The sequence below is a fragment of the Hyperolius riggenbachi genome, chromosome 1, assembly GCF_040937935.1.
Source record: "Hyperolius riggenbachi isolate aHypRig1 chromosome 1, aHypRig1.pri, whole genome shotgun sequence".
Taxonomy (NCBI): Eukaryota; Metazoa; Chordata; class Amphibia; order Anura; family Hyperoliidae; genus Hyperolius; species Hyperolius riggenbachi.
In genome coordinates this window covers 417,029,335-417,047,957 of record NC_090646.1, presented here as the reverse complement: position 1 = coordinate 417,047,957, position 18,623 = coordinate 417,029,335, and the positions used below count along the sequence as shown (strand labels likewise).

At 46.2% G+C, this 18,623-nt stretch overlaps 1 protein-coding gene across 2 annotated transcripts in view; it reads left to right on the top strand.

Moving 5' to 3' along the window:
* ZFAND5 (zinc finger AN1-type containing 5) overlaps positions 1–18,623 on the top strand; it is a 58,998-nt gene that overhangs the window by 15,929 nt on the left and 24,446 nt on the right. For both annotated transcript variants that reach the window (XM_068236421.1, XM_068236412.1), the window contains exon 2: positions 11,318–11,473. In XM_068236421.1, coding sequence (XP_068092522.1) covers positions 11,326–11,473 — 148 coding nt within the window. In that variant the 5' untranslated portion in view covers positions 11,318–11,325. The remainder of the gene's footprint in view (positions 1–11,317; positions 11,474–18,623) is intronic.

Here is an 18,623-nt window from a genome sequence, read left to right as displayed (position 1 = left end):
TCCCTTTAAAGGTTATTATGCTTTTGTGTATGTTGTAGAGCAGAGAGGACATTCTGAGTTCAGGTCTGCTTTAAGCAACTGTATGTTGAACAAAGCCTTTTCATTGCGTGCTGTGCAAGTTCACGTTCACTTTAACACTGATAAATCATTTATAGCTGTCATCAAGTGCTGTATTTAGTCCAGGTATATCAAAGGATTGTATATTTTGAATGTTTATTAGATTAAGCCTATGCAAATTAGCTGCTGTTTACTTACTGTATATACTCGTGTATAAGCCGAGTTTTTGGGCCCAAAAGTGGGGGTCTTGGCTTATACATGGGTCATCTCCAAAGGGAACACTCCCCTAGTGCACCACCACTGTCACTGGCATGCTGTGCGGGCTGAGAGCGACCATCCCGCCCCCGAGTGGAGCGGCATGTGTGTAAAGTTGTTACTGAACGCACCCGGATTGTCCTGACAGCAACATGTACTCAGGTGAGGCATCGCTGCATTGCTCTCACCTGTTGGCTGCTACACGAACTTCCCCTGTATAGGTTGCTCCGGTGGTATTTAACTTCCTCCTCAGCCCCCTCGCGCCAATCTTCCCGCTGTCCATTACCGGGTCTCTGTAAACTGCGTGGCTCTAACATCCTCTTCTCTCTGTTGCAGTTATGATGCCCTCTAGTGGCGTCACTATACTGCGACAGACAGAGGAGGATGCTGGAGCCATGCAGTTTACAGAGACCCGGTAATGGACAGCGGGAAGATTGGCGCGAGGGGGCTGTGGAGGAAGGTAAACACCACCGGAGCAGTCTATACAGGGGAAGTCCGTGCAGCAGCCAACAGGTGAGAGCAATGCAGCGATGCCTCACCTGAGTACATATTGCTGTCGGGAGTGTTCAGTAACAACTTTACACACATGCCGCTCCACTCGGGGGGCGGGTTGGCCGCTCTCAGCCTGCACAGTGTGCATGATTTAACTATAACACTCCGCTTGGGGGGACAGGATGGCAGCATATATGTCAGAAAAGGCTACCTAATCATGTTTCGCTACCAGTAGCTAAATCTGACAGTGTAAAGTCATAATAAGCTTTCATTGCAAGAGTAATCCCTAAGGCCACATACAGACATCAGACCATAGTCTTTGGAAAATGAAAGATCACAGACCAATCTTACCACCCTTCCTGTAGTATAAGAGCCATACTCTACACAGTCTTTTCTATGGAGCTGAACTCCACAGCAGGAAAAAATCTTGGCAAGATGCTGCACACACAGATGCTGTACAGACACAAAAGATCAGTATCTGCAAAAGATCTGTTCCTGCCAAAAATCCATTCCTGCAAATTGCAATGATAGTCTATGAGATCTGCAGATCATCATACACACGATTTAACTGACATTCATCTGCAGATCAGATCCACCAGGATGGATTTTCAGATCTGCAGATGAATGTCAGTTAAATCGTGTGTATGATGATCTGCAGATCTCATAGACTATCATTGCAATTTGCAGGAATGGATTTTTGGCAGGAACAGATCTTTTGCAGATACTGATCTTTTGTGTCTGTACAGCATCTGTGTGTGCAGCATCTTGCCAAGATTTTTTCCTGCTGTGGAGTTCAGCTCCATAGAAAAGACTGTGTAGAGTATGGCTCTTATACTACAGGAAGGGTGGTAAGATTGGTCTGTGATCTTTCATTTTCCGAAGACTATGGTCTGATGTGTGTATGTGTCCTAACTTTCTGCCTCTTGAAAACCATGTGTTTGGTGACCATATATGTGCATTGCCCTGCAGCTATGTCCCCAGTCTTCTGAAGCACTCTCCCTCGGGCAGACTGTGGATTGCACTTGACTGAAGACTGATTGCCTGTGCTGACTGGAGACCGGTCAGCTGTGTCCCCAGTGCTTTGTAGCTGTGTCCTGCATGTCATCCCCTGTACTTTGCCTGTGTGCTGCTACTAATGTGTAAATGGGCAGTGTGGAGTGCAGTCAGAATAATGCAAAATTGCATTTTACCCCGTGTCCCAGAGCCAACAGTAGCTGCTCCATCTCCTATCCCCGGCTTATACACGAGTCAATAATTTTTTTCCCGTTTTTTAAAGGTAAAAAGGTGCTTATATACGGTACCTGCCCCTACTCAGTCCAGACTGTACCGTTTACTGTCAACTAGAGAACATGGGCCCATATGCAATTCACTTTTTCTCCTAAGTTTTCTCCTTGGGGATAATTTTTCGTATTTTAAAATAACTTTTCAGCACAAAAAAAAAGTGAAAACATACTCTTAAAATTATATTTTGAGCATTTTCTTACTTGCTGGTGGTTTCAAAGGCATTCTATTGTCCACGTGGGAAAATAAAACCTAGGAAAAGGGAGAAAAAGTTAATCGCGTGGGCCCTGGTCTCTTCTTCATAGGTTAAGCCATCTACTCAGCAATAGCGCAACGCTAGAGCAAGCAATAGCTTTGCCTCTAAAGGTCCATACGCGCGCCTGACTTAAGTCGGCTGAGGTGACCAATTGCAACGGCCTCAGCCGATAATCAGGCTTATGTATTGCAGCTGCGATCCACCCAGCAGATCTACTCACCCCAGCAATGCCAACCCAATTGTTTGCACCGCTCCTCCGTCCGCTGCATGATGGTATGCAGGTGCTGCTCGGTGTCTGCTCCCATCCCACCCCTGCATAGCAACATGGCGCATCGTCATCTTTACAGATGACGTGTGTGTGTGTGTGTGTGTGTGTGTGTGTGTGTACGTACGCACGCATCCAGGCCCAGCAATGTCAGCTAAGGGGATCATGTCACATCCGTCAAAGGTGTGTACGCACATTAAAGGACACGTTCAGGAAGCATAACAATAAAAACAAAAATCCACTTAACTGGGCTTCCTCCAGCCCCTTGCTGCCGTTCTGTGCCCTTGCCGCAGCTCTATTCCCCGCCGGTGGCCTGGGGTCCCCTCCGGTAAAAGAGGCCTACATGCGCTCCATGTGGCTCACGTAGTCGCGCCGACATCATCCAGACTGGACTGCGCAGTACGGTGTGGATGACGTCAGTGCGACTCAGTGAGCCGTACGCTGGAGTGCAAGTAAATGCCGACCTGGCAAGATCGGCAGCTGCACCAGCGGGGACCGGGAGCCACCGGAGCTGCGGCAAGGGCACAGGACGGCTGCCAGGGGCTGGAGGAAGCCCCAGATAAGTAGATTTTTATTTTTATGCTCCTCGGACCTTCCCTTTAAGGTGCTGGAGTTGCTGATCACCAGACGCGTGCTTCTGCGGTGGTCAAAGTAGGGGTTGTTTGGGAGACTAAAGCCTTTTACACACATGCTAGAGTAAACTCAGCAGAGGCAGTTGCTTGGGGTCATCTTGGCAGAGAATCTAGTGTGTGAAGTGGCTGTATAGTCAGTGTTCTCCCCAGACTCTTTTAGACAGGTGCTTTTGGTGAGCACCCGGCTGTCATTGGCTCACCTCCTCCGCTGTAAGCAGAGTTGTGCAGAGAAGCACCGGCCCTGCATTCTCTCATCTCGCTGCACCCGGCTACTTTTTCATGCCACCCGGCTGGAAAATATTTGTGGGGAGAACACGTATAGTGTATTGGTTAAAGAGAACCCGAGGTGTGTTTAAAGAATGTTATCTGCATACAGAGGCTTGATCTGCCTATACAGCCCAGCCTCTGTTGCTATCCCAAACCCCACTAAGGTCCCCCTGCACTCTGCAATCCCTCATAAATCACAGCCGTGCTGGGAGGCTGTGTTTACATCTGTAGTGCCAGTCTCAGCTGCTTCCCCCCCCCCCCCCCCCCCCGCCTCCTGCATAGCTCAGGTCCCTGCCCCCGTCCCTTCCCTCCAATCAGCAGGGAGGGAAGGGATGCAGGCGGGGACTGGAGTTCTGCAGGAGGCGGGGAGAGCAGCAGACTGACACTATAGAGATAAACACAGCCAGCTCTGACAAGCTGTTTGTCAGCAGCGTGGCTGTGATTTATGAGAGATTGCAGAGTGCAGGGGGACCTTAGGGGAGTTTGGGATAGCAACAGAGGCTGGGCTGTATAGGCAGATATAGCCTCTGTATGCAGATAATATTCTTCAAACCCACCTCGGGTTCTCTTTAACCTGCTGAGCGGTCTGGACGAGCTCAGCTCGTCCAACACCGCCAGAGGCTGCCGCTCAGGCCCTGCTGGGCCGATTTTCACCAAATAAAGTGCAGCACACGCAGCCGGCACTTTGCCAGCCGCGTGTGCTGCCTGATCGCCGCTGCAGCGCGGCGATCCGCCGCGTGCAGCGGCGAAAGAGGGTCCCCCCAGCCGCCCGAGCCCAGCGTAGCCGGAACAAACAGTTCCGGCCAGCGCTAAGGGCTGGATCGGAGGCGGCTGACGTCAGGACGTCGGCTGACGTCCATGACGTCACTCCGCTCGTCGCCATGGCGACGAGGGAAGCGAAACACGGAGGGCCGCTCATTGCGGCCTTCCGTGTTATTTCTTGCCGCCGGAGGCGATCAGAAGATCGCCTCCGGAGCGCCCTCTAGTGGGCTTTCATGCAGCCAACTTTCAGTTGGCTGCATGAAATAGTTTTTTTTTTTATTTAAAAAAAACCCTCCCGCAGCCACCCTGGCGATTTAATCAGAACTCCAGGGTGGTTAAGGGCTCTGCCTCTGACACAATGGACCTAAATTTTGAATCTCTGCTCTTCCTGCTCAATAAGCCAGCACCTATTCAGTACGAGACCTTTGGCAAGACTCCCTAATGCTAGGCTTTTAGGACCATTGTAGTCCCTTACACACCCCAATGAGTTCTGGGTCACCATGAGCTTGCTGGTTAGTTAATGCTAGGTAAAAACCATACAATTTTCTGGCAGATTTACCTGCCAGATCAATTATATCCAACATGTCTGGTCTGAATTTCGATTGGTTTTTTTTTTTTTTTTTTTTAATTCGGTTCTATAAAAAAAAACGATCGAAAAAAGCATCTGAAATGATTTTAAAAACACGATTGGAAAATTGATATTCAGATCGGACATGTTGGAAATAATCGATCTGGCAGGTAAATCTGCCAGAAAATTGTATGGTGTGCACATAGCATATCACTGCTACTTCCTATAGAGCATGTCCTAGTGGCTGGTGCTTTTGTCTGCCAGGAGAAAAGCACAATATTAATTTTCGGTCTTGTCTACTTCTGCCGTGATAAATTGTGTAAACATCCAACATGCCAGATCTTTAGACAGCACTGAACTGATGTATTTATCCCCTTTTCCCCTCCTCCCGGAAGCTGTTTCATCATATGTCACGTCGTTGTCCTCCTCCCCATAGTCACAGTACACATCACTTTGGTATACTAGAGTAATGTGCACCACATCCTCTGCTCAGTAAACCTAGACAACGATTGATGTAGTATTCCCCACAGAAATGTAAATTTCTTATCACTATGCTCTTAGCAGATTGATTGTGCCAACAAACCAGGACACTTTATTAAAAACTTAAAGGGATACTGTAGGGTGGTAGGAGAAAAATGAGTTGAAGTTACCCGGGGCTTCTAATGGTCCCCCGCAGACATCCTGTGCCCGCGCAGCCACTCACCGATGCTCCGGCCCCGCCTCCAGTTCACTTCTTGAATTTCAGACTTTAAAGTCTGAAAACCACTGCACATGCGTTTCCGTGTCCTCGATTCCTCTGATGTCACCAGGAGTGTACGGCACAGGCACAGACCATACTGGGTCTGCGCAGTACACTCCTGGTGACATCAGCGGGAGTGAGGACACGGCAACGCAGGCACAGTGGATTTCAGACTTTAAAGTCTGAAATTCCAGAAGTGAACCGGAGGCGGGGCCGGAGCATTGGGGAGCGGCTGCGCGGGCACAGGATGTCTGCGGGGGACCATTAGAAGCCCCGGGTAACTTCAACTCATTTTCCCCCGACCACCCTACAGTATCCCTTTAAACCTGAAACACATCACATTATAGGAGGAATTGCTAAAAAGTAATTGAAGTAGCGTTTCTTCAGTTGATCCAGAATCAGCCTTGTGTGCCACCTCAGCGCTGTCCCTTCATGAAAAATGTCCCCTCTGTGCCCAGTGTGAAGTATACATTACCTGTCTGCGACCTCCGCTTGTCCCCCACTTGCTTCTGTGATTCCTCCTCTGCATAAATGTGCACCCCACGTGTTTTTTTTCTAGTAATGGTGCGCGTGTGACGTCAGACATACTAGAAAACCAACAGGGGTCAAGCAAAGGCCACGGACTGGTAATGTATACCTTACACGGGGGGGGGGGGGGGCAGCGCCAGAGTTGTCGCGCTCGCTCACCGATCGTTGTGAATGTGCACGCAGTTCCTGCGAGCAAGTTGGCCCAACATCTTGCAGCTTGTGCGATAGACAATGCGACCAATTTTCACTGCATTGTCGGATGAGCATGCACTCGGCGGCACTGATTTTCATCCAATTCGGCCGCTAAGTCGCCTGATGTATGACCACCTTAAATATGCCAGGAATTGAAAATCGATACATTTATGGACACATTTATAAAGAACTAGTCCTATCAGCTACTTATCTTTATTTTTTGTTGCTTCAGTTGTCTACACTAGTTGCTAGGTGTGTACACAGCAATGTGGAAGCTGGTGTTTTTCTTCAATGATTATACAACTACAGAAGTCATAGATATTAGTAAAGCTACAGGTGTGCTCATATAAATGTGCGCCTGTTTAAAAGCTTTGAAACTAAGCAGCGCACCCAAATGCTGACACTTAATGATGTTTATGGAAGATAAAACTAAACCCAAATTCATACTGTAATTGTGATTCCAATTTGCGCTTAGAGAGATGCTGTAAACCTAAAAACGTCCCCTGAGGGGTATTTCAGGAGGGGAAAGCCTCTGGATCCTAACGAAGTTTCCCTTATCCTCCTCCGTCCCACGGTGGCAGTGCTGCCCACATCCGACTACCCCTCTCTGGTCTAACGTCACTTGCTGTATGCTTGTTGTGGCTGTGTGACTCAAAAATGACCTGAGGTGGGTGCTAAAAAGATATTCTTACCTATGAAAAGGGAAGCCTCTGGATCCTCCAGAGGCTTACCATGACCCCCAAGGCTGTGGTCCTCTTCGAGCACAATCGTGGCCATGCTGCTACCATGTGGATGCTCCGGCTTACTGCGATGGTAAGAGGTCCCGGCACGACTACGGTGGCACTGAGGATCCAGAAGCTTCTATTATATATAATGGAATATAGAGAGGTGAAAAACTATTTGCCCCCTTCCTGATTTCTAAGGCCACATACACACATCAGACCATAGTCTTTGGAAAATGAAAGATCACAGACCAATCTTACCCCCTTCCATGTAGTATGAGAGCCATACCTACACAGTCTATTCTGTGGAGCTGAACTCCCCATCAGATAGAAATCTTTGCAAGATGCTGCACACAAAGATGCTGTACACCTGCAACAGATCAGTATCGGCAAAAGATCTGTTTCTGCCAAAGATCTGTTCCTGCAAAAGATCCGTTCCTACAAAATGCATTCATAGTCTGTGGTATCTGCAGATCCTCATACACACCTTGTTTAAAGAGAAACTCCGACCAAGAATTGAACTTTATCCCAATCAGTAGCTGATACCCACTTTTACATGAAAAATATAATGATTTTCACAAACAGACCATCAGGGGGCGCTGTATGACTGATTTTGTGCTGAAACCCCTCCCACAAGAGGCTCTGGTACCGTACGGTACTCTGGGCAAACTGCCACAATGTAACAATGACACACACAGGAAATGGCTGTTTATAGCTGTCTGTTAAAGTCAGAACAGCTACATAATCTGCCCACAGTAACAATGTCACCATGTAATACATGTCAGAATGTGAATCTAGGAGAGGAAAGATTTTACAATGAGCAAACTCTGACTAAATCATGTATACATAATTATTGTAAAAATTAAGCAACTTTTTATATTAAATTATTTTCACTGGAGTTCCTCTTTAAAGCCCCATCTACACGGAGGGACATTGTAGCGATCCGGCGGCTCGATTAGCCGCCGGATCGCCTCTTCCGCGTGCCCTGCTCGCCGCGCGTGCGCCGCATTCGATTCCCCGCTCGTCCCCGCCGGCGCCGCTTATCTCCCGCACGATTCCCTGCCATTGTCCCCTCGCGGGGATCGAGCAGGGAATCGGCGGTACGGAGATCCGTCCTGTCGGATCTTATCAATCGAGCCGCATCAGCGGCTCGATTGATAAGCAGCATCGCGTCCGCATCTACTCGTGTAGATGCGGCTTAACAGACATTCATCTGCAGATCAGATCCCCCAGGATGGATTTTCAGATCTGCAGATAATTGTCTGATCTGCAGATGAATGTCAGTTAAAAAAGGTGTGTATGATGATCTGCAGATCTCATAGACTATGAATGAAATTTGCAGGAACAGATCTTTTGTGTCTGTACAGCATCTGTGTGTGCAGCATCTTGCAAAGATTTGTATCTGATGGGGAGTTCAGCTCCATAGAATAGACTGTGTAGGTATGGCTCTCATACTACATGGAGGGGGGTAAAATTGGTCTGTGATCTTTCATTTTCAAAAGACTATAGTCTGATGTGTATGTGGCCTTACTCTTTTGCATGTTTGTCACACTTAAATGTTTCTGCTCATCAAAAACCGTTAACAATTAGTCAAAGATAACATAATTGAACACAAAATGCAGTTTTAATTGATGGTTTTTATTTAGTGAGAAAAAAAACCTCAATCTACATGGCCCTGTGTGAAAAAGTGATTGCCCCCCTTGTTAAAAAATAACTTAACTGTGGTTTATCACACCTGAGTTCAATTTCTGTAGTCACCCCCAGGCCTGATTACTGCCACACCTGTTTCAATCAAGAAATCACTTACATAGTAGCTATCTGACACAGAGAAGTAGACCAAAAGCACCTCAAAAGCTAGACATCATGCCAAGATCCAAAGAAATTCAGGAACAAATGAGAACAAAAGTAATTGAGATCTATCAGTCTGGTAAAGGTTATAAAGCCACTCCTAAAGCTTTGGGACTCCGGCGAACCACAGTGAGAGCCATTATCCACAAATGGCAAAAACATGGAACAGTGAAGAACCTTCCCAGGAGTGGCCGGCCGACCAAAATTACCCCAAGAGCGCAGAGAAAACTCATCCGAGAGGCCACAAAAGACCCCAGGACAACATCTAAAGAACTGCAGGCCTCACTTGCCTCAATTAAGGTCAGTGTTCACGACTCCACCATAAGAAAGAGACTGGGCAAAAACGGCCTGCATGGCAGATATCCAAGGCGCAAACCACTTTTAAGCAAAAAGAACATTAAGGCTTGTCTCAATTTTTCTAAAAACATCTCTGATTGCCAAGACTTTTGGGAAAATACCTTGTGGACCAACAAGACAAAAGTTGAACTTTTTGGAAGGTGCGTGTCCCGTTACATCTGGTGTAGAAGTAACACAGCATTTCAGCAAAAGAACATCATACCAACAGTAAAATATGGTGGTGGTAGTGTGGTGGTCTGGGGTTGTTTTTGCTGTTTCAGGACCTGGAAGGCTTGCTGTGATAGATGGAACCATGAATTCTACTGTCTACCAAAAAATCCTGAAGGAGAATGTCCTGCCATCTGTTCGTCAACTCAAGCTGAAGCGATCTTGGGTGCTGCAGTAGGACAATGACCCAAAACACACCAGCAAATCCACCTCTGAATAGCTGAAGAAAACAAAATAAAGACTTTGGAGTGGCCTAGTCAAAGTCCTGACCTCAATCCTATTGAGATGTTGTGGCATGACCGTAAAAAGGCGGTTCATGGTAGATAACCCTCAAAGCGGAATTACAACAATTCTGCGAAGATGAGTGGGCCAAAATTCCTCCAGAGCGCTGTAAAAGACTCGTTGCAGTTATTGCTGCTAAGGGTGGCCCAACCAGTTATTAGGTTCAGTGTGCAATTTTTTTTTTCACACAGCCATGTAGGTTTTGAGTGTGTGTTTTTTTTTTTTTTTTTTTTTTTTTTTTTTTTTTTTTTTTCCTCACGAAATAATAACAATCATTTAAAACTGCATTTTGGTTTCAAATATGTTATGTTTGACTAATGGTTAACAGTTTTTAATGAGCAGAAACATTTAAGTGTGACAAACATGCAAAGGAATAAGAAATCAGGAAGGGGGCAAATAGTTTTTCACATCAGTGTAGGTCTCTTGATCCTTTATTGCATTCAGCTTACTGTCCGTCTTGGACGGTTCATAACTCTAGTGGTCTTCTCTGCTTACCCTGCCTGTATGTGCTCCCAGCTGTTGCTGGAAGCTTCCTGCACATGCTCAGTTCTCATTGCTCCAGAACTGCATGCCCAGGATGCCCTCGGCCACTGCTGCTGTGCAGAGCCATGCAGGAGTATCTTATGCTGGGCATACACGGCACAATAGTTATCAATTGAGCTGCTGGTGGCTCGATTGATAATAATCAACCTGTCCAATCACCGTGGTGGATCGACTCCGCGCTCGATCCCCGCGGGCGTACAATGGAAGAGACGAGCGGCCGATAAGGAACTGCCCGTGGGAATCTATCCACGCGGGGACGCGCCGGCATCGAGCCAGCGGCTTGATTCCGGCGCAGAATTGCACTGTGTATGCCCAGCATTACACAAGGGTGCGCAGAGTGGGTAGTGCATGGGCTGGGCTTCGTCTGCTCCCAGTCGGTGCTAGGAATGGGGACAACAGCGGCAAGATGGAGGGGAGGCAATGGCTCCTAAATGCACATGGTGTTTGTCTGGACTATTTTCATGCAGCGGTTTACTACGATGGTTCCCAAAGCCCCATACACTCAACAGCGGTCTTTTATGCAGCACAGTTACCAAACAACTTTTGTTGTTAAACAAGTTGAAACAACCCACAAAAAAGTTGTTTTCTATTGTTCAAACTGATAAGACAATCCAACAGTTGGGTTGATGTCTTATCAGTCTTATCAGCTGTTTGAACAATAGCAAACAACTTTTTTTTTTTTTCTTTTCTTTTGGTTGTTTCAACTTGTTTCACAACAAAAGTTGTTTAATAATTTTGCTGCATAAAAGACTGCTGTTGAGCGTGTGTATGGGGCTCAACATCTAGCAAATGCAGGAAGCAAGCATGAGTGGCAGATACAATCTGATAAGAGTTGATTGAGGAATGTTGATGATGATTTTCATGTGGAGGAGCCCTGTATTGCAAAATGGTGAACTAGTGGTTGTATCATGTTTGCTTTTCTTAAAATGTATTCCATTTGTGTTGGGGAAAACACTAGTGTAACTGTGAGAGGAGAGAAACTAACCACAGTAACCTACTGACTGAAATTTGATTTTTGGGCACATTCCATCTACTAATGCTGAGTATTTTTTTTCTATTTACAGCATAGGAAATGGCTCAGGAGACCAATCAGACTCCAGGACCTATGCTGTGCAACACAGGATGTGGCTTTTATGGAAACCCTAGGACAAATGGAATGTGCTCAGTGTGTTATAAAGAACATCTTCAAAGGCAGAACAGTGGCAGAATCAGCCCAATGGGTAAGCCATGTTGTGATTTCTATTTCTGAATGGACCTGTCTGCTCATCATTTTAAACTGCTTACAGAAAAGAAAACGTTTAGGAAAATTCACTAGTTCTAGCTGTTACTTAGCATGTATGATCATATGCCAAATAAGAGAAATCTTTATAATACCCTAGTAAGACTGAAAGTTTGAGTTGAAATGTGAATTTGCAAGGGAAAAGTGAAAGCAGTCATTGCTGAGCACCTGAAAAGGAAAGTCTTTACTGAGTGGGACCCTCTTGGTAGAATCTACAGTCGTATGGCATCAGGCAGTTCAGAATACCTGAACTGCTTATGTTTTATGTGAATGATTTAGGACAGGGGTTCCCATTAGGTAGATCTCAAAGGACTTCTGGGTAGATCCCACACCCTGCCTGAGTGACATACATGTCTAAGACCCGGTTCACACTTGCAATTAAGTGGCAAACGGGACTGATCATATCCGGTTGATCGTAACCGTTTTTGCTCCATTGCAACTCAATTTCCATTCAGCTGCTTCCGTTCCATTTCCCCACCCCAGACCCCCCCATGCCTAAAGTGTATTTTTGTGTTTAGAATGGTCAGTTTCTTCACGTTCCGTTTTCTCATTGCCCCCAATGCAGGGCTTCAGGATCTGTTTCTGTTCTGCTGGGCTCAGCGGTCCGGAAAATTTGTTGTAGAGGGAAACTTGCGGTCCGTTCAGTATTTCATGCGGAACGGATCCATTCGGACAGATGTGAATGGATCCATAGGTTATCATTGGATCCATTTGCATCCTTTAGGATCCATTCCGATTCGCGAATTAACCATTTAACGCTGGTCTGAATCGGGCATTACTCTCTCTGACTTGGATGAGGTTAGTGCGATGTGCTGTCTTGAAGTTCTGCACAGCAGTGTATGATGCAACTTGCAAGGTGTGGAGGCCTACAGTTAGAAACGTTATGTGCTACAACTATTTGCTGGACACTGAGCATGATATTGTAATTCTGTTTGGCCAAGCACTTTGCTATTTGGCTTACGGACGGAGGACTCTATGGTTTTCATCTAATTGACTGGCAGCTTGCGGTAATTACTGATGGACTGCCGCTGTGCATGTGCTGCAGTTGTGGATTGCATCTGTTGGTAGATTCTACATGGTAGATCATTTTCAAAATAGTTTGAAAGCTGAAAAAGTGTGGGTACCTATAATTTAGAAAGTATTGTGGTTCAAGGGCTTTTATTCAGCGCGTGACAATGGCAGCTAAACACATCCTTATGGCTGATATGCTTTGAGCTGTCTGAATTGAAGATTAGGAGTAATACCTGTAAACTAGGCAGTTTAGTACATATTAACAGATGAGTCTTTGTGCACAGCTGGTGGCATTTTCGTTAAATAGCTGGACACTTGATAATGCAATACCTGACGTCCTGTTTCATGATACTGAATGTTCTGTAGTAGGTATTTTCCATTTCTGCATTTAAAATGTATCCACCGTCTCCCTGTCTTTTCTGCACATTATTGTGCACAAATCTGCTTAAAGGACTTACGAGCCCAAATTTAAAAAAAATAAAGTTCTGCACCTGTATGATTTTTGAAGGCACGGAGGACGCCATCCGCGCCCTCTGTGCAGTTCCGCCGGGTCCCCGCTGGCTAATCTTCCTTCCCCCCCCCCCCCCCCCCCCCCACGGGATTCCGACCCCACCGGATTCTGAGCCCACAGCCCGGGTTGGGCTCTCTTGCCTCCTCAAAAATGGTCGCCGGAGGAGGCTGTGGCTGCGCAGTCCGCACAGACTCGAGTGCGGCTGCGCAGCTCTAGGGCCTTCCCCCCCCCCCCCCCCCGATCCACGCTATAGGTCTCCTGTAGCGTGGATCGGGGGGAGGCCCTAGAGCTGCGCAGCCGCACTCACGTCTATGCGGACTGCGCAGCCGCGGCCTCCGGCGGCCATTTTTGAGGGGGCAAGAGGGCCCGACCTAGGCTGCGGGGTCCCGATCCGGCCGGGGGGAGATTAAGCAGCAGGGACCCGGCGGAACTGTACGGAGGGTGTGGAAGGCGTCCTCCGTGCCTTCAAAAATCATACAGGTGCAGAACTTTTTTTATTTTTTTTAAATTTGGGCTCGTAAGTCCTTTAAAGCAGGGCTGTGGAGTCGGAGTCGGGCAATTTTGGGTGCCTGGAGTTGAGTCGGGAAAAAATGCACCGACTCCAACTCCTAATGAATTTGTGACTAATTAAAATAGAAAATATGATAAAATGTTCTATTTCTCAGATAATAGTCATTAAAAATAATGTATATATACAGTAATAGCTGTACTTAGTCCACAAAAATGAAATAAACCAATCAAAATTAGTTACTTGTGCTGCTTCAATAAAGCAATCCCCGTATTTTTAAGGTCAGATATACATATCTGATTGTGACTGTATATATGATGTGTACACAGGAATCTTTTATATATACTAAATAACATCCTATGCTGTAAGAATAAAGCCTGATGTGTAGCTGTGTCACTAATAGAGATGGTCAACGAGATGGAAATAATTCTGCATTGATGCTGATTTATGCAAATGTATGCACTCCCTTTGCTGATGAAATCAAATAATTTGATATGGTGTTAAAATTTGGTTTGGTGACTACAAATTCAAGGGTAACTGAGACGGATGAAAAGTAAAGTTTTATACATACCTGGGGCTTCCTCCAGCCCCCTTCAGGCTAATCAGTCCCTCGCTGTCCTCCACCACCCGGATCTTCTGCTATTAGTCCTGGTAATTCAGCCAGTCAGCGATGTCTGGCCGCATGCCGCTCCCACAGCCAGGAACATTCTGCACCTGCGCAATAGTGCTGCACAGGTGTAGTATGCTCCTGGTGGCGGAGTGTGTGCATGCACACTACGCCCGACTGGCTCAAGTACCTGGACTCATAGCAGAAGATCCAGGTGGTGGAGGAGGACAACGAGGGACTGATAATCCTGAAGACGGCTGGAGGAAGCCCCAGGTATGTATAAAACTTTAATTTCATCTGTCTCAGGTTTTACTTTGTTACACAGTAGTACTATACTCTACATATGCACTCCCCACAGAGCTGCATGGAATCCACTGAGAATGCTGTGCACATTGAACACAGAGGTGTTGTCTGTTTACAATCTCCTCATTCCCCTGCAGAGTACCTGCACATCACTCTTACATGTACCCACACTTACATTGCCTAGGGCCTGATAGATGTTCTTTGTTCCGGTTTGTACCTTTTTACAAGTACTCTTACCAAGGACTAGTTTTAGTCTACAGGGAATAAATATAGTAGTCTACATATCCTTCTCACTTCAGTTGTCTTGTAAAATTCCTAAGCGTTGGCAGTTAAGAGACGAATTTCATGTTACATACTTTTAATCAACAAAATTGTAATATGCAAATTAGAGGAGTCGGAGTCGAGGAGTCGGTGGAATCCTTAACTGAGGAGTCGAGTTGGTGGATTTTTGGACCGACTCCACAGCCCTGCTTTAAAGAGGTTAGGTATAGGGTCTCAGAGAAAAAGAAAACACATATATCAGTAGCTAAATATTGGCTGTACTTACATTACATATGCATTTCACTGTCCACGTTTGGATTTCACAGAATTTTTATATAGTATTTGCAGAGAATGATGCTCCTGACAGCTCATGGCATGTTCCATGTTTGTCTGTCTCCTATGAAGCCAATTGTGATGTCATATCCTCCCTGCTTCCTGATGATTCCACTCACAAAAAAGATCCTAATGGACAACACTACTGGTGCAGTGAATATTAGCCATGCGGCTAGGAACAATAGCGGACTCATGGAGTATACTCTAACGAAACATGTGGCGTGTGATTTTTTTTTTTTTTTTTTTTTTTTTTTCTCCCCAGTGCTGTGAGTTTAGGCTGCTGCAACATGAGCCTGTAACTTCTCACTGTGAAAGCGGCCTTAGGGCGTGATAGGGAAATGAAGGGGAGGACCCAAGGTAGTGCACTGGGGAGAAGCAGCCCCACAATGCTTTGCAGTATCCGTTATGCGTCCTGCCGGCCTCCTTACAAGCTTGGGAATAACAGCCTTGCTGTTCAGCACACATAGTAAGAGAGATTTTTAACTTCAGTATTGCCTTTTTGGCTTCCTTCTATACTGTTTAACACAGGAGAATAGAGGTTTAAATTAGCTTTTGCAGCCTGACAGTTACTCTTTAAGCTAATGAGTGCGAGTTCAGCTTCATAATTTCTCCTTGCTTTTTTTATTGTTTACTGTTCATCGCAGCAATAGTTCCTTTTATAAATATTTCAGTATCTGTACAGGTATAATTGGGTCCGTCAGGTGATGAGTAAAGAGAATAGTTTTGATGAGATCACAGTGAGGCAGTGTCTAGATGAGCATAACCCATGATTCAATGCAAAAACCAGGCTGAAGGAGAGGACATGTTTTCAAAGAGCGCATGAGTTTCTAGATAATTGAAGAAAATAGGCTACAGGGTTTCAGCTTGACAAGGAAAACAGTGTTCTATTTGACTAGAGAGTTCCAACATTTGTATAATGGCCCATACTCACGAGAGACTTTTGTCGCCTCAACACGCGGCGCGCGCGTGTTGCGGCGACAGGTCGCCCGTGAGTATGGGCCGTTGCACGCGCGCGCACCCCGAACTGTCGCCCGTCGCTCATGTCGCCATGCGATTGAAAGTTTCAATCGCATGGAGACAGTCGCCGCCGCACCTCCGCTGCAACTGTCGCTAGTCCGCGTGAGTACGCGGACTAGCGACAGCAACCTCCATTAAAGTATATGGAGCTTCTGGCGGAGGGAGGAGGAACGTCGGCGACAGCTTCCGCCTCGCCGCTGGTCCCTCTTCCGCGTGTGTACGCGGAGGGACCTGGCGAGGAGCTGTCGCCGGCCTGTCGCCCACACGCTCACGTGTGCTGGCGACAGGCAACATTTGCTGCCCGTGAGTACGGGCCATTACTTTTTTTTTTTTTTTGCAGCCACTAAAGGCACGCTCGGTGAACCACCCTGCAGTCTTAGGGGGACCTGCCCAAGGGCTCCTTACTGAATAGGTACTGGCGGAGGCTAGGTCCACACTTGTCTGTTCAGGACCGGATCCGTTTGACACGGATCTGTTTTTCTAAAAAAAAAAAAAATTATTAATTTTTCTGTTTGATTAAATTGTCTACTTAGTGGCAAAATTCTGCAGCTCTTGTCTGAGTCATAGCAAACCCTTTTGTAGGGTTGGTAAAATAGCAGTTGTCATGTGCAAGCACCAAAAGGGATACATGTGTAGTGTTAAAAAAAAAATCCAGAAAAACCTTTATTACAACATTTCTTATTGTGGGCATGGCTTAGACTTCTGCAACACAATATCTGAGTTTTAATAAATCTGGAATCCTACGCGGAACTGAAATGTTAAAGAGAACCAGAGATGAAGCATCCTCATGTATTTTATTACGTTTATCAGTGGGAACATGACAGTAAACACCTACCCTGCTTTTAGTTTCATTGTTATCTGCTTAATTAGTCTATTAGCAACTGTGATAAGAATCCACCGACTATTCAGTCGAGGTTTGACCTGGAATCATTATAGCTGAGTCACTCTTCTGTGGAGTCCTTTCAAGCCCAAGCCTCCCCCCTCCTGGCTTAGATCTTCTGCTTTGCATACTGAGAGCTGTGATGACTGGAAGGGGCTGCTCTGCTGAGAGAGAAGCTCTGTGGCTGTAATATGATCTCTGTGTGCACTAGATTCTCATAGGAATGAAACTGCAGTTATTATCAGTGACACTTCCTACAGGCAGATCATACCAAAATGAAAGCACATAGATGAAAGGCTGCATATAGCCTAGATAGCAGCCTAGTCTCATATAGCCTAGACAGCACATCCAGAACAACTCATATAACCCGGAAGGAGAAGGGATATGAGCCGGTGGCCATATTTGATTTTTCCTGGAGCAATAATGGATAAAAAACACTAAAAAAGGCACACCAGAGCGGCAAAATTATCAGGTAGAGCATTTATTCTTTACAAGCTGTCAACTGATATGTTTATTTTGTGTGAAACGTTCATCTCTGGTTCCCTTTAACTGAAACTAATAAAAAAAAAAACATATTACCGGCATCAGCTTTTTTTTTTTCCCTGACAATGCTCATAGTATTTTTTAATCGCACCCCGCCACCGTGATCAGATTTTTTTTTTTTTTTTATTTTTTTTGTTTCTGTGCTTCCGCCCTACCAGTAAGATGGCAGCGGCCCAGAACTACTTCCGGGGCATTGCTGCGTAGCCAGACAGCAGTAGAAAGCTGCCTCGCTGTCTTGAATGCAGTGTTCCCCTGCGCGTGTCCCAGCTCACGCTGTCAACTCCTGCGCATCCAGGATGAGAGAGTCTGCTTCTGCTGGTGTCCACTGTCCAGGCTTGCTGTGCTGACCAAGAGCTGCGTTCAGGATGAATGGCAAAAAGGAGCTTGGAGGTGCGGAGAAAGGGGGCAGATGCTGTGGAAAGAGGTCAGACAGACAGAAGAGCACAGGCTCTTCTTGTCTGCTTGTCATCGACTTGTAAGTCGAAGCGTTTAATGGGGAGAATTCAGGACCGGGAGAGCCTGCATAAATGAAACTACTCAGCGCAGAGTTATTTAAGACTTAAAGAGACTCTGTAACAAATTTCATCCTGTTTTCTACCATCCTACAAGTTCCTAAACCTGTTCTAATGTGCTCTGGCTTACTGCAGCACTTTCTACTATCACCATCTCTGTAATAAATCCGCTTATCTTTCCCCTGTTGGACTTGTCGCCCTGTGTCTGGAAGGCTGCCAACTTCAGTATTGTGGATCTGTGATGCACGCCCCCCCCCCACCAGGCCCCCTCTTATGCACACTCCCGTGTGTGTTATTTAGATTGTGGCAGCTTCTCTGCTCTCATCTTTTACAAGCTGGATAAATCGTCCTCTGAGCTGGCTGGACTTTCACATACTGAGGAATTACAGACACGGGCAGAGCTGTCTGCAGGAAGAAACAATCAGCCTGTCACTCTTCAGTGGATGAGAGCTGCAGGGGGAAAGAAACACACAAATGATCTCTTGAGATTCAAAAGGAAAGCTGTATACAGCCTGCTTGTGTATGGATGTATTTTCTATGTGTGGACATACTGTACAACAACCTACTTCCTGTTTTGGTGGCCATTTTTGTTTGTTTATAAACAA